Source organism: Ceratina calcarata, unplaced genomic scaffold (assembly GCF_001652005.2).
Source record: "Ceratina calcarata isolate Rehan_Ccalc_2016 unplaced genomic scaffold, ASM165200v1 scaffold21.2, whole genome shotgun sequence".
NCBI classification, from domain to species: domain Eukaryota; kingdom Metazoa; phylum Arthropoda; class Insecta; order Hymenoptera; family Apidae; genus Ceratina; species Ceratina calcarata.
This window is the reverse complement of record NW_017142677.1, coordinates 227,591-243,210: the sequence shown is the minus strand read 5'-3', so window position 1 is coordinate 243,210 and position 15,620 is coordinate 227,591. Positions and strand designations below refer to the sequence as shown.

General features: G+C 39.2%; 2 protein-coding genes and 3 long non-coding RNA genes across 8 annotated transcripts in view; 1 reads left to right on the top strand and 4 right to left on the bottom strand.

The window, feature by feature from the left end:
• Positions 1 to 251: 251 nt before the first annotated feature.
• Positions 252 to 3,998, bottom strand: LOC108622191 (jerky protein homolog-like). The gene is made up of 2 exons (XM_018019900.2): positions 2,271 to 3,998; positions 252 to 1,903 (listed from the first exon to the last, which is right to left on the bottom strand). The coding sequence occupies exons 1-2, from the start codon at positions 3,979 to 3,981 to the stop codon at positions 1,869 to 1,871; spliced, it is 1,746 nt and encodes a 581-aa protein (XP_017875389.1). The 5' UTR covers positions 3,982 to 3,998; the 3' UTR covers positions 252 to 1,868.
• Positions 252 to 5,229, bottom strand: LOC113463966 (uncharacterized). Its single transcript, XR_003388800.1, has 2 exons — positions 4,831 to 5,229; positions 252 to 753 (listed from the first exon to the last, which is right to left on the bottom strand). It is a non-coding gene; the product is annotated as an uncharacterized LOC113463966 (long non-coding RNA).
• On the bottom strand, positions 3,976 to 4,832 carry LOC108622193 (uncharacterized). The gene has a single exon (XM_026811294.1). The coding sequence runs from the start codon at positions 4,441 to 4,443 to the stop codon at positions 3,997 to 3,999; it is 447 nt and encodes a 148-aa protein (XP_026667095.1). The 5' UTR covers positions 4,444 to 4,832; the 3' UTR covers positions 3,976 to 3,996.
• Positions 5,230 to 6,153: 924 nt separating the features above from the next.
• On the bottom strand, positions 6,154 to 10,167 carry LOC113463967 (uncharacterized). Its single transcript, XR_003388801.1, has 3 exons — positions 8,258 to 10,167; positions 8,022 to 8,177; positions 6,154 to 7,946 (listed from the first exon to the last, which is right to left on the bottom strand). It is a non-coding gene; the product is annotated as an uncharacterized LOC113463967 (long non-coding RNA).
• A 49-nt stretch (positions 10,168 to 10,216) lies between these two features.
• Positions 10,217 to 15,620, top strand: part of LOC108622184 (uncharacterized) — a 14,803-nt gene continuing 9,399 nt past the window's right edge. For 3 of the 4 annotated variants that reach the window (XR_003388799.1, XR_003388797.1, XR_001916476.2), the window contains exon 1: positions 10,217 to 15,021. This is a non-coding gene — a long non-coding RNA (uncharacterized LOC108622184). The remainder of the gene's footprint in view (positions 15,022 to 15,620) is intronic. The other variant, XR_003388796.1, reaches the window with a different exon arrangement.

The following is a 15,620-nucleotide window of genomic DNA, read 5'->3' as shown; positions in this document are numbered from 1 at the left end:
TTTTTGTTACCTTGTATGGCCCCTTAAATATAGAAAATAATTTGTTTTTACTCTCGGTGTACTATCAACGTATCGGATCATTTATTATCGCCAGGCTTGTAACAATTGACAGCTTTGCGAAGTTGATCGTAATATCGTTCGTATATGCTTCGGCGGTTTGAAATACGTCTCGCTGGTTGCTCGCGTCGATTTTCTAAATCACGTTCCCCGTTCGAACAATTTTCCAGCACGCGTCTAATGTCGTCATTTACTTTTTTAGTCTCTACTCTATACCGAAAAACAAACGCGACGTAGTATTGCCAGTAATCGACACACGGTGTTATTCAAAGCGAATACGATAAGCGGGACGTCAGAAACCAACAGACACGTAACAGATTTTCAAGAACTCTACATACATCGATGTCGATATGTCTAATCTCGTCGTAGATTTGATTTTTGGCCATAGCGCGCGGAATATAAAGTAAAAGTTGTTGATTTTTCACTTTACGATAGACTGGTCCATCGCGTAATTCAAAGAACCGCTCTCCTCCGTTTTGTAATTTTTCTCAGATCGCTCTGTCTCACCATCCTGGTTTTGTTTTAACGAAAGGACTTGTTCGAACGTATTAGCTTCTATATAATATAAGTACGTTCTGCTGTCTGCGCAACACACTTACGTGTCTCATTTTTTCATCGTGGCAATGTTTGATGTCGAAGACGTCCGCTTGCAAACGCATCACTCCTCGGGATATACGCGGATTCACTTGTTGTTTACTAAACGAAAATTATCCCAGCTGATTAGTATTTTAGAATGTGGTCCGCTCAAATATATAATATATAAAATCGTTTCATCGCGCATACAACAATTAAGCTCAAGCTCAAAGCTATGATATTTAGATTCGGAATTGTACAATGACTGAAGTACGATATCGGTTGCAACTTGCAGTTCGCTCGTTCTTGTAACAGGATTGCTTCAAACCCGCTTGAGCTTACATTGTAATGTAATTGCATAGATAATGTCGGTGAATAAATAGCAAAAATATGCTGTGCAGCAAGACAAGACCTTACAACTTTGAAAGCCTTATGTTCCTCACGTTTAAGACGGAACTTGTTATTTTTGACAATGTCGTAGAGCGATTTCGTGACGCGAGTGAAATTAGGAATAATTTCCTAAAATAACTATCGAGGATTCATTTATTCACGTCCCCTATATGACATTCCTTGAGAAATTTAAGAATGTCTTCCATTGCCGTGACTCCGAAATTATCCTCATCGTATCTCGCAGTTTTGTAAGTAATTTGAAAATTTTCATGTTTTTCGCCTATTCTAATTCGGTTGCTACAGTTTTTCAATCTCTGAATATCTTTTTCCAGTTATGCCTTCCTCTTCTTGAAGTTTTCTTGTTCCGAGGTTAATATCATTTTCACATAAATTTATAAACAAGTTTATATCCTTCCAATCTTTTTTCGCTGATCATATGTTAAATGTAAATTGTTCATCTGATTCTTTAGGGCACGTGGATTTTTATAGTTGTAAGCCATCAATGATTCAAGTTCATGGGTGTCACTGGCATTAGCACGTAAGCCTAGTATAATCCTGTCTTCCTTTAATTTAGGACCACTAACATGTTAATGTTCTGTTCAGCTTCATTCTCAAAGGCCCTACTAAACAAGGCTTGCAACAAGAATTAATTTCGTCAATGCTGTAATTGCACTTCTTTCTTCTTCTATCAATTCTTCTTCTGTAACTCTTGCTTATGACTTTTTGCTGGATCTTCATTGATACTGATACGTAACTTTTTCTTGTAATCTTGTAAGATATGATGGCACTGTTTCCGCTTTCATGCTTCTGTTTGCAAACTAATTAACTTTTACAGCACTTCAACAAATTCAGTGAACTGAATATTTAACATCGATAGGTTCGCCTAAAAATAGAATTATAATTATCTATTTTTGAATGCATTTAATATACAGCGACTCAAAAATTATTGCCACACTTTTTAAAACGTAATAACTTTTTAATATTGAACGACACAACATAATTTTTAGTTGGGATGTTTCAAATTTTTTAAAGAAGTTAAAGAACTCAACGTTCGCTTTTTTCTTCGCGATTCCGACCAATAAAAATTCTGTACATATTTTTCTTGCTTATTACATAGTAGCCTAAGTGTTTTGGGATCCCACTAAGGGATATCAATATTAAAAAAGGTATTCCATTTTAAAAACTGTGCCAATAGTTTTTCGAGCCACTGTAATACGACGTACCGATACAATAATTAATTTCTATATTACCTATACACGCTGATTTGCATGCTTGCAAATAGTATTTAATTGCATGCGGCAATCTTGGATAATAATACTCAAGTCTTTCAAAAATATATTTCATCTCTTCTCTTTCTTCGGGGTTTAATTTTATGTCGGCTGCTGTCAATTTTTCACCTTTATCTGTTGTGCCTATTTCATCATTTCGGTTTTCATTATTTTTGTTCCTGTTTCCTTCATCATTTTCATGAATTTTGCTCTTATTTTCTTCTTCATTTTCATGTATTTCGTCCCTGTTTTGATCGTCAGTTTCAATAATTACAAGCTTGTTTTCATCGTCACTTTCATCAATTACAAGCCTGTTTTCTTCATCATTTTCATGAATTTCGTCCGTGTTTTCTTCTTCATTTTCATATATTTCATCCCTGTTTTGATCGTCAGTTTCAGTAATTATGAGCTTGTTTTCATCATCATTTTCATCAATTACATGTCTGTTTTCTTCGTCATTTTCATGACTTTTGTCCTTGTTTTCTTCTTCATTTTCATGTATTTCATCCCTGTTTTGATCGTCAGTTTCAATAATTACGAGCTTGTTTTCGTCGTCACTTTCATCAATTACAAGCCTGTTTTCTTCATCATTTTCATAAATATCGCTCGTGTTTTCTTCATCATTTTGATTAAGAAAATATATTTCTTCCAGGCGACATTCAGTTAAAAACCTGATGACGTCTTCCATCGTTGTATTACGTTCCAAAATTATCCTCATCATATCTTGCATTTCATTCAAGATATTTTCTTCATGTTTTTCTTTGTCCTTTTTTTCTTCACTAATTTCTTCCCTTTCATCAACATGTTCCTTCCACGTATTTTTTATATTGTTTTTAGTATATAAAATATCCTCCCATGATTCGGCAACCATATTTATACAGTCATTTATGGAATATTTCTGGTAAAATTCTTCCTCTCCATTAGAATATCTTAAAAATTCTTTCATTAATTTGTGCCTGAAACATGTCTTGATTTTGTCGATTACGCCCTCGGTCATTGGTTGAATTAAAGATGTATCAGGCGGTGAGTGCATAATTTGAAAATTTTCATCTTCTGCGTCCACTTTTTTATGGTCACTACAGTTGTCCAATAGCAAATATATTTTCCCACTTACGCCTTTCTGTAACTGATGACTTTTAGTGCTACTTTTAAAATCATTCTCATACCAAACTGTAAACAAATTTGTATTCTTCCATGTTTTCTTCGACTGTTCATGTATTAGGAGCAAATTGTCCTTTTCTTTAAGGGCATGTGGATTTTGATAATTAGAAACCACCAGTGGCTTGATTTTGTGAGTGCCACTGGCATTAGCACATAAAACTAGCATAATTCTTTCTTTGTTTAATTTTAGGCCACTAATGCTTTGTTTACTGTTACCCACATGTGTCTTGGTAGGCAAGGCTTTCCACAAGAGGATGATCTCATTAATGTTATACAAGTTTTGTAAATTAACACATTCATTTCCTATTAATTTTTCTATTTCTAGCTCCTGCTGAGGACTTTTCGCTCTATTCTCATCGATATTGATACATACCACCTTTTTGTGACTCCGTGTACCTATGTTATTACGTAGTTTGAATCCCTCCAGCCACATGTGGCTCGCTTTAAATCTCGCATAGCCAGTGGCAAGTTTTAATTCTTTTGCCTTCTCTTTTATTAGTTTATTTGAGACATAATTTCCCTCAGCTTTCATTTCTGTACACCACAATCATAAAGGTTCCTCAATCATTTGGAATTGTGCTGGTCTGCAACCATCTCGTAAGCGTATTTGGTGACGTAGTTTAAATCCTATCAGCCAACTGTGGGTCACCTTAAACCTTGTGTAGCCGATGGCGTTACTTATTTCCTTTGCCTTTTCTCCTAATAATTTATTTGACATTGATTCTCCCTTAGCCTCCATTTCTGTAAACCACGACCATAAACGGTCGTCTAACAGTTTGTATTTTGTTCTTCTCATTATACATCGATTGTCATCCATGCAGTTGGCCGTAAACTCATTAAGTTTAGCGACATTTTTATTAATTCTATAAATAGTATCGATAGGCACCTTATATTTCGCAGCAACGTCTTTACGAGATAATGTTTGTAAATCCTGCAGAATGTCGAGGCGTTGTTCTATAGTCATACGGGGTTTTCTTCGTCTAATTTTCAACATAATTAATACGCACAGTAAAATGAATCTAATCGAAGAATTGAAAACTAATCAAGGATACAGGCAAAGATGCAAATACACATAGTGTAGTTTAGGAACATAATAATTAATAAAAAAGCGCAGAGTGTACTGCGATAAAAGAAAGTAACATAAAATACAAGGGGAAGAGTACAATAATATAATTTAATCATAAATAAAAAAGATTAAATAACATAAAGACTAGAAATAAATGACTTAATAAAGCGTCGGGAAAATTTAGTTTTGGCTTATATTCGCGCCAAATTTTGTATCTAAATGAAAGTCCAGGCTTCTCCTCCAGAATCACTTAGCTTCGCAATCTACAGTCTACACACTACACCAGTGAAGACATATTATTATGACTGTACGCACTCAACGTCTTATATTTTCTCTTTTTCCATTTCTTTATTCTTCACGTTATTCGAAGACACGAATCACAGATTTCTGCCTCTAACAGATTACACTAGACTACAAGGTCTGCACTTTTTGGAATGTGACAACACTCCCCACTATCAGAACGATCAATAAAGGATGATAAGCACTGGGGAGAAAATTGGTGCCAACGGACATAATCGTTTTTGATGAGATTTGATTAAGAGAAAAAATATAAAATACAGTCAGATATTGGGTCATAAAAGTTCTGGTGTTGTAGTTTCTAAAGGAATATAAAGAAGCAGATAAAAATTAAAAAGAAAAAGATTAAAACATAAATGAAGGTTCAAAAATGAAACTACAGTTTGAATAGGTTAGATGGACAACCTTCCGCCCTTTCTGATAAGCAGTGAGCATAAATCACTAGAATCGCCACTGTCGTCATATAGTTAAGGGTGTAAAAGAGCAGCCAATATTTTTGAGATTAACTTTTTTATTGCTGCTTTTGACCTACTGTAAGGTAGTTTCCTGACTTTGGGGAATTTATTACCTCATTTTACGGAAAACATTGAATTTTTTTTCGCCCTTCTTTGTTTCTATTTTTGCAAAAGCTAACGCCGTACATCGACATATTTTATCATTTCATTGTTTCGCACTTAAATGTATACTATTGTATATTATTATTTATTTAGTTTGAATTTGAATGTGTAACCAAAATGGCGCTTGCTTAAGTCTACGCAGAAATGATCAATTTTTGCACCACCTAACGAGCACATTGAACCAGAGAGAAACTCTTTGTTCTCTCTGATTGAACACCCTTGTTTTCTTCCACTATGGTTAAGGGTTAATTCCTAATAAATAAATATCAATTCGCGTATCCGAATATTTGATTTCGGTACCCGACGTACCTTACAAGATTGTAATATGTAAACTACTGATATTTAACTTGATTAAGATTACTGAAACGCGAATTCATTTTGTGCCAAAGTCACTTTTGACCCGCACCGGTATTTCACTAACGCATACAGGGTGTCCCAGAACTGGTGATACATTTTTAATGGGAGGTTCCTGAGCTGATTATAAACAATATTTTCCTTTGTCAAAATGTTGTCTGACGCGTAGTTGTTGAGTTATTAACGACAAACCCCGACCAATCAGAGCGCCCGTATAGCGGCCGACGAGTGCGCCGACTGTCTTTTGGACGTCGCCGCGCCCATACTCCGCGCTTAGTTGCATGCAAAAACGAACTAACAAATTGGTTAAATGTCAGAGGAAAAAAAGCGATTACTCGTTACTAATGTTCATTAAACAAATGTAACATACTCAATCAAATAACTAACAATTTTATAAATTACAGAGTCGCTAGAATTATAAAAAGTGGGAAAACAATTAGAGTTCGATTTAGTCGTTCGTCTCTAAGTTCACTTACTCCTAGAAGAGTTTCAGTGGGTCAATTCGAAAGTAAAACGCATGGCCATGTCTGTCGGTGACCTGCTCAAAATATCATTGTTGCCCATGTGTATTATGTTTAAGTACTGGGGTTCGGCACATTGACGAAAGGATATTTCAGTTTGAGTTTGGAACAAAATGAGGAACAGAGCGCCCAAATATCACTGATGCATTATCAGACGTGTTCCCAAATCCCAAATCCAATTACATTCTGTATACGGATCTGCTATATTCCATGGTTAGTTGAATTGGCTGCAGCGGCTGCGTTTCTCACCGATGGCCACCAGAAATAGGTGATTGCTTTCTCGTTTTTGTCAGTATGTTCTTTTGCCATACGCCGCTGGAAACGTGAAGTGTGAGATACCGTATTCCAGCTCTTCTATTTATTCTAGATTCAATTCTATCCGGGCTGCCACCGGTTGCTCATTTTCCTTTTCTGGAACCAGATTTTCACCTGGAAACTGCTCTCTTGTCTTTATAAGTACGTTCTTTGTGTATACGCCGTCGGAAGCATATGTGAGACGACGTAATCCAAATCTTCTGTTTCTTCTGGATTTAATTCTATCCTGGCTGCCACCGGTTGCTCACTTTCCTATTTTGAAACCAGATCTTCATTTGGCTGCTGCTCTCTTATCTTTAACTTTGTGTGGAACAATTGATTGGATTTAATACGATTATTCAGCGTTGGATAATTGTATGCGATGGTTTTTCGAATCGGGAACAACTGTCGGAAGTCAGTGCTATATTCCATGGTTAGTTGAATTGGCTGCAGCGGCTGCGTTTCTCACCGATGGCCACCAGAAATAGGTGATTGCTTTCTCGTTTTCGTCAGTATGTTCTTCTGCCGTACGCCGCTGGAAGCGTATGTGAGATACCGTATTGTAGCTCTTCTATTTATTCTAGATTTAATTCTATCCTGGCTGCTACGGGTTGCCCATTTTCCTTTTCTGAAACCAGATTTTCACCTGGAAACTGCTCTCTTGTCTTTATAGGTACATTCTTCTGTGTACACGCCGTCAGAAGCATATGTGAGATGAGGTAATCCAAATCTTCTGTTTCCTCTGGATTTAATTCTATCCTGGCTGCCACCGGTTGCTCATTTTCCTATTCTGAAACCAAATCTTCACCTGGATACTGCTCTCTTGTCTTTATAGGTATGTTCTTTTGCATATACGCCGTCGGAAGCATGTGTTAATCGGAACTGTATCTTATATAGTCAAAGATCCTCACAGAGCGTGCAGTGCGGTGCGGTGTTTTTCGAGCCGACCGTAACCCAGTCAGCCAAATCTTCAAGTGGCAGGATTCCGTTAGGCATGCTGCAGGATTTAACGGCAGACTGGCAGCAGAATGCGCCAATCCCTGACTTCAACATCTGATGACAGTCTGGCAGCCGATTGGCAGCAGACTGCTCGCTATCTACCGTTAGATGGTAATGTCAGGCTTATCGCCAGTATGGTAACAGAATAACGCCAAGCCTGATGTCAGGCCTGATTCCAGATTGATGTCAGATTTTTGTCAGGCCTGCAGTCAGATCTACCGGAGGTCAGAGATACCAGATCAGGGACGCGAGTCAACGAGAAGCACCCTTTACACTTACACATATGATCGATAACATATCCGATATATTATGCCCTCCCCGGGCACCCCAGCCACGATATGTTCGGTAGCTGAAAGAATCAATTTCACATTGTATTAATAGGATGCAAAAATTTTATTGTGGTTTCAAAACGTACTAAACTCACCTCTAGTGGATGCATATTAATCGTTCCATATATCGTGGTTCGCCGCACTCGTGCGAATCCGGTGCGCTCGCATCTGCTTACGCGGCTCTCAGAGCTGCAATCATAGCAGCCTTGGCTTTTGGCTGGTAGCTCGAAGTTTCTGTTCATCTTCACTGTCTTTAAAAAATACCAAGAAACATTAGGATTAATACAACTAGTAATTATATACGATCACATTAAACATCAGTGATAGTTACCGTATATCGCCAAAGTAACTTAAGTTCGACCAGGGCCGACAACCAAGTTTCCAACCTATACTAAAAGCATGTAAACATCGGAGACTTCGAAGGGCCCCAGTGAAATTTTGTCTAGCTCGAGAGATCGACCAAATGTACGGGTCAGACCACCGCTGTTCGTCCCAAAAGGTCAGTTTATAGCGCCGCTTGCGCCATTCGATAGTTTATCAGAAAATAGACACGCACTCCAATTTTTAGCCTTATATCTCAATCAGCGGGGTAGTAATTGGGAAAATTCGAAAAATCAGTTTTTTGAAATTTTTCCTTATTTAACGCCTTGCAAAAAATCTGAAAAAATTTGTTCCTAGTGTAGCTGGACATATCTGAGAATTTTTTCTGATTTTCCCCTTGCAGAATGTAGCCGTGAAAAATAAAAGAGTGCTAAAAATAATTTTTTCACACAGAAATCTTGAGTGCACTAGATTTATACATATACGACAGGCTTCGTTGAAGCTACAATATTGAAGAAACTGAAATGTTTTACGTGCCTAACTTTTCTGTTTAGTGTAGACTCTAGGACGGTTCGGAACTTTATACCGTAAATTTAACAAGCAAAAATTCCTGCGCTGTAATAACAATAACCGTTGACGATTTGTCATGGTTCACAGAAACGTTTCTGTTATTTCAAATGATTTAATAGTAATTAATCCAATCTCGCTGGCTTCTTACGACTGTGAACCAGAATTCCAGGACTATCATCACTACAGCTTTCAAAAACTGCATGGTCAGTTTCTGATGTTTCATGCTTTGGAAATTAAACAGATCGATAAGATCCTGATTATTTCGATCCTGCGCTATATTTAATAATATTCCTTTCTGGCTTCGAACAACCGTAAACTTGTTAAGATGATGACCATGTAGAGCGGTGTAATCTCTCTTATGTCGAATCACTAAAAAAATCAAATAATTGTTGTGGAGAAAATTTTGATTGTGCTGTATTTAAAATTAATTGAACTGCCATATACTGAAGCCGCGTATCACAAGAATTATCGTTCAAAGCACGATGAAGAGCAGTGCAACCTCTCTCATCTTGAATCATTAGAAACTTGAATAATTGTTCTAGAGAAAATTTTTATTTTGCAAAAACTTTGTTAATTTGACACCCTGTATAGTGGGAATCTGACCCAGTGGCCGCGAATCATTAAGTCTTTGTTTACCATTTGTATGTTCGCTATCCAGCTACCCTAACTTTTCCAAGGAAAAAAGGCAATGGGAATGATAATAATAATCTGTCTGTCATCATTATTACTTTGCCTAACGCAGAGCCGCTTTCGAATGCAAATAGAATCCCTACAAGTTATAGCGATGCCTTAAGAAACTTGAGGAACGTCCTCTATTTACAACAATTACGTGAAGTTCTTTACGCAAAGGGATTCGCGGATATCGAACGCGTTGCGAGTCAAGGACAGTGTATTTAGGTCGAAAAGCCAAAATGCAGTTACATTCTGTATAGGAATCTACTTGTTAACACTCACACGAGTGTTAGCGAGTGAATCGTGAAGGGAGAGTGAAGAAGGCACAAATGTTTGTCAAATTATTTTATTACCTACCTGTTCGGACGGCTGGTAGCGACACGTTGAGACTGTTTGGTTGAACTGACTCAAGAGAACTGTCTCGCACAACTAATGTGATCTGAATCAAGAATACTCTTCAAAGAACTATTAGACTGAACTCTACTGATGAACTGTCTCAAAGGAACTGTCCGATGAACTCTCTGTTCTCCAAAAAGCGCCCGCTATTTATTTGGGTCCTAAGACCCGCCTCCTCCCACGCTATCGATCGCCGGGAACCGCGTTTTCCCTTTCTATAATCATCCCCGAGGAAAATGTCCAATCCCTCGGTCGAAAACCGCCCTTTTCTCGGACTCCCATGCCCAGACGTAGTCCACACCAATCTCCTTCCCNGCAGCCATGTGTTTAGACTCAGTTCGCGAACCCGAACCGATGCTATTTTCTTTCTAAGAGGAGGCAATAAATTGACTGCGATAAGCTTGACAGCTATTGAGTCCCAACTTGTCCCAATACCTAAAACAGTTTTCCCACAATCCAACGTTCGCTACGCAGCCGTATCCGATGACAAACTTAAGTACTACAAAATACGCGTTTCTCTAAACAGTGCTGCTCACAGCTATCTGTTTTTGCTCATGCTTCGAACCCGAGCCCAAATCGCTTAAAATTGCTTAAATAAATTGGCTCCAAACACTTGAACTGGTCGAGCCCTAGGCGACACACAATGTCCTTCCTGATCCTAAGCGCTTCAAGGGTTCGTCGCGCCGTCTAGACTTACAATAATTTATTGTTTCCAAATGTCGCGTTCGTTGTTCTCGCATTCACCCTGTGGCGCAGGAAAAACTCAAGGTATTTTCTCACGCTGAGAAAACCATACGCCAAGAACAACGATTCCAGAATTTCGGCAAGCTACTTAAGTCTAATAAGTCTACCCGAGCGTCGTCGACCAAATGTATCAGGGGTGAGATAATGACCTAAACCAAGTACGCACAATATGATCGATACTTGGGATCCCCGAGCTACGCGAGCTAGCTTTTCTCGGAAACTCTAACGAGCCTTCCTCAAGAAGCGACCGTCCTTCCTGGGGCATCGGGCCATGGAGGAAATACTCCCAAGTTTTCCATCCGTTCCCGATCGGTCGCTTAATTGTACGCGAACTACGCGAGGTACGCGGGCCAGCCTTCCCCGGAAACACAAGCGAGTCTCTTTCGTGAAGTGACTACCCTTCCAGGCGACATGTCTCCCAGGAGCAACTGGCCACAGAGGAAACGCTCCCAAGTTTTCCATCCGTTCCGGGCCTCGCCGTTTACTGGCCTTCATCGGCCGAGGGCGAGGAAAGCGGCCCCGATCAGTCCCTTAATTGAATTGCACGCGGCCTACACAACGGTGTCGAAACCTGTTGTGCTGAGACGCTCACCTTTAGAAGTCTGTGTTTCCAGCTGACCCACGTCCGTAACACTACTTGTCGTACAGCGTTTTTTCAAATATTGAACATAAATCTACCGCGGAACAATTGGTTGCATCCAATTGACGTATTTAATTAGGAGAGTAGGCCATTTAGTGTTACTAATATCTGTGTTTTCGTAGACAAGAATAGAAAATTTTTCATGTCGAGCATTATCAATAAAATTCTATTGGACTCTATTTTAGAAAGTACATTTTTTATGTTGTATTTTTTACATTTAAATCTAGATAAAGTTAATTTACTGGCAATATATGAATGGGGAAAAATGGCTTTTGATATTCGTCGCACAGCATTCAAGTCTTTTTCCATTTTTTTTTATACTTTTGAGCAACAATCACACGCAGTCGCACGTACGCCGATGAAGCTCGACGCGCGTATAAATAATATAAATATGTACATATAGTTGTATATTTATACTCGTGTTACACATCCACGTTAACCCCTCCCCGTGCCATTTAACTCGACGAAACTCGGGCCCAAACGGTAGGTGTCAAAGCGGAGAACTAACATCCAATTACGATTATGTTACGATATTTATGTTTGGCACACAATTTTCTGTTCATGAGCCTGGCTTGTGATATTCATGTTTGGTCCAAAATCTTCATCACGAGTCATACTCGTTAAAGCACGGAGAGGGGTTAAAATCGAACGTTTTACGAAATGATTCATCCATGTCCTATCCTGTAATAATGTCACTGCTGATTTCGATAAGTTTTGACATTAGTCAAAATGTCCGTTCCTCCTTAGGAACGTTTCCTTAAACGTTGGATTTTCACACAGCACTGATAGTAAAGTTCTTAACCCTTAACTAAGTTTAGCTCAGAATGTTCGTAATCAATAAATAGACATCGACAACAAATTACAAATGCTTTCTCGATTCAGATGCCGCGTCGATGCAGCCCGTCGAACTTTAACTGCATCTCTCGTACATATACACTCTTTCCGTTTCGTGTGTATGTATCTGTATGAGTAGATATTTATTGTATAATACATGGTCGCGTATGGATTCTTATAGTCGAGTTATGACGCAGTAGTCCCTATTATGTCTCTATTATCTTTAGTTATGATCTATAAATCTTCCGTATCTGTATCATTTCAAATCTGCGTATAGCCAATAGCGGTTATTAATTTCTGTGCATTTGCCATTAATAATTAGTTCGGTAAAAAATCTCCTTAGGTTTCCCTTTCTTTAAACCACGACTATAAACGCTCATATTTTTTCATCTTAGATCTTCATTCGTGTTACACAGTCTTCTTTTAGGGCCTTTCTTGATGAATTCATAAATTAGTATCGCATTTTTACAAATATTCAGAATTATCAACACACAAACTTTATATTTCGTGGGAAAGTTTCTCGGTTTACGTTCTATCACTATATCACTGTTGTCCATGTGTTTTATCTTTAAGTACCGGGGTTCGACACATTGACGGAAAGATATTTCAATTTGAGTTTGTTAAAAAATTTGGAACAACGCCCAAATATCACTCATGCATTGTCAGACATGAATCCAATTACATTTTGTATACGGATCTGCTTCTTGTACAGTGCTTTTTCAAATAGTGAAAATAAACTTTGTGTGGAACAATTGGTTGGATTTAATACGATTATTCAGCGTTGGATAATTGTATACGATGGTTTTTCGAATCGACGACGACTATCGGAAGTCAGTGCTATATTCCATGGCTAGTTGAATTGGCTGCAGCGGCAGCGTTTCTCACCGATGGCCACCAGAAATAGGTTTAGGATTAGATAGGATTGCTTTCTCGTTTTTGTCAGTATGTTCTTTTGCCATACGCCGCTGGAAGCGTATGTGAGATACCGTATTCCAGCTCTTCTATTTATTCTAGATTTAATTCTATCCTAGGTGCAGCCGGTTGCCCATTCTCCTATTCTGGAACCAGATTTTCACCTGGAGATTGCTCTCTTGTCTTTATAAGTACGTTCTTTCGCATATTCGCCGTCGAAAGCATATGTGAGACGACGTAGTCCAAATCTTCTGTTTCTTCTGGATTTAATTCTATCCTGGCTGCCGCCGGTTGCTCATTTTCCTATTTTGAAACCATACTTTGACCTGTCTTTGGTGATAGTCTAACGGAAGTCCGGAGTGTGAGGAGAAGAAGGGTACGCAAAAAAACGACATGTGATAATTCGTATAAGAATTATAAAAATGAAACGTTATTGTCGCGACCGGTCACCCGGCCGCGTTCTCGAAAGAAATACGAAATAAAAAGAACCGTTCGCAACGCGAACGTTTATGTTATTGATTATTTATTGTATTGGCCTGGGGCACGGTCGTGTCGTTGCCGCTGAATGTCCTTAGCGGCGATTTCTGTAAAAACAAAAGAAAAGAAATACCGAAGCGATGTATTAGTTATTTCGCTCGGAATCGGCAGAAAATAATTATTATAATTTGTGGACTGTATGTTGCTGAGAGGAATTCTCCGGCGTTTTACTCTCTATTCTCAATTAGAAGCAATTGAGACGAGGCCGACAATAACGTTTGATTATCGCTGGATCGGTGCACCGATCAGCTGTAACCAGACGCTGTCTGCACTGCACGTACAGTGTATACGGGCTGTACGGGAGCTCAGGTTGTAAGACCAAGGACTCCGACTGATCCGAAATAATAAATGATCAGCCTGGAATGCAGACGACACCACCACCGACGTCCCTAAGCCAGGGCTAACTCGAACGCCTGTTTATTCGCGGTGCGCTGCAGGTCACGGGCTGATGCACTACCAACCTACTGCAGGTCCAATACGAAGACGTGGTTCCTCGACCGGCCGGTCAGCCAACAATTAAGGCTATTGCGACCTGCGGAATGTCCGGAACGTACGTACGTCGATTTATCAACGTACCGCTTTCTCGATGCTTTGAAACAGCGATAATGCTGAATGCGAAAGAGAATCTTTCATTCGGAAGAAAAGACGGAAGGGAATTTGTTGCATGACTCTGGCTCTGATTGAGGAATCTCAAAATCAGGAAGCTAGCAAAGAATAAAATGCATATATAAATTCTGTTGTAGAGCTCATTATCGATTATAGACGAAAAGGCGTCTTAGACAAACGTACTCCTTGACTGCCAACTGCTGACAAGATCGGTGCTTCGACTCTAGCTCTCTAGGAAGACGAGATTCCCCACTAACCGGCGGGAGCGACGAATATTCTTTCCCTTTTCAATAAATTATCGTCCTTCTTTGTTGTATTTACGTAAATTACACGTGTACTGGTGTCTACTGAATCGGCTAGGTAGGCGGTGTTGATCATTTTTTCTACTCGCGGTGACTTAGCCGGCTAGCAAAACGTTACATCGTTCCTTGTAGTCGGCAACCTTTCATACGCGAATTAAAGAATTACTAACAGCCGAGCGATGCTCTTAAACTGTTTTTCCGTCCACGAGGAAAATCTAAGTGTCTAAGTGAGTGTAGACTCACACAATTTTCTCTCGACTTAACAATTATAATATATTCACCGCTGTGGATGTCATGGGATACGGAAAAAGCAGCTATCGGGAAATTTTCGCCCATTCCGTGCTGAGCCGATAACAAATGTCATCCGGGATCTTAAGGAGTAACCGACCAACGTGGTGGCTGGAGCATCGTTATCGGCACAAATCACCACGGATGTTCTGGAGAACCTGCCGCATCAAAGAGACCGAAGAGGTACGAAGACGCTTACAATGAGGGAGACATTCAAAGATTCTTTCCTTTCGGAAGCTGGCAGCGTACCATGACAGGAGGAGCATCTTTGAGGTATGCACACAGAAATACATGTCAAAGAAAGACATCTTAATCCTTTTTCTTAAGTTTTTTTATTGTTCTCCGTTCATATTTATTTGCTAATAATCCTTAAATAAAATGAAGCATTCCTCTGCGTAATTCATGAAATTCACTTTCGCTGAATTCCGTCATCATGGATCTCAAGAGAGTTAAAAATGCATCCACGGGCTGCCATTCTCGTTCCTGTTCCTCTATACATATGTATAATTCAGCGCTAGTGTCGTATTTATGTGCTCTGAATTAATTGCTTCCCGTTTCCTTTTCTTTAAAACTTGCTTTTCTATTACGGGCTGGCTCAGGCCTGGCTTTATGTGCAGGTCTCTTCAGTTCCTTGGACCGAAACCTCCACTGGTGTAGTGTTTATTCATATACATATACAAGGTGTCCCAGAACTGGTGGTACGTTTTTTAATGGGAGGTTCCTGAGGTGATTTTAAACAATATTTTCCTTTGTCAAAATATTGTCCGACGCGTAGTTGTCGAGTTATTAACACGTTCCGTGCCACGTGTACCACCGGTGGTACACGGTAAACTTGATCGTCAGGCCACGTGTACCCCCGGTGGTACACGCAG

Coding starts and splice junctions, on each gene's coding strand:
- LOC108622191 (XM_018019900.2), bottom strand. CDS start 3,981: ATGAAAGCTGAGGGAAATTATGTCTCAAATAAACTAATAAAAGAGAAG. Junction 1,904..2,270: donor ATGCAAATCAGCGTGTATAG/GTAATATAGAAA, acceptor TTCTATTTTTAG/GCGAACCTATCGATGTTAAA.
- LOC108622193 (XM_026811294.1), bottom strand. CDS start 4,443: ATGTTGAAAATTAGACGAAGAAAACCCCGTATGACTATAGAACAACGC.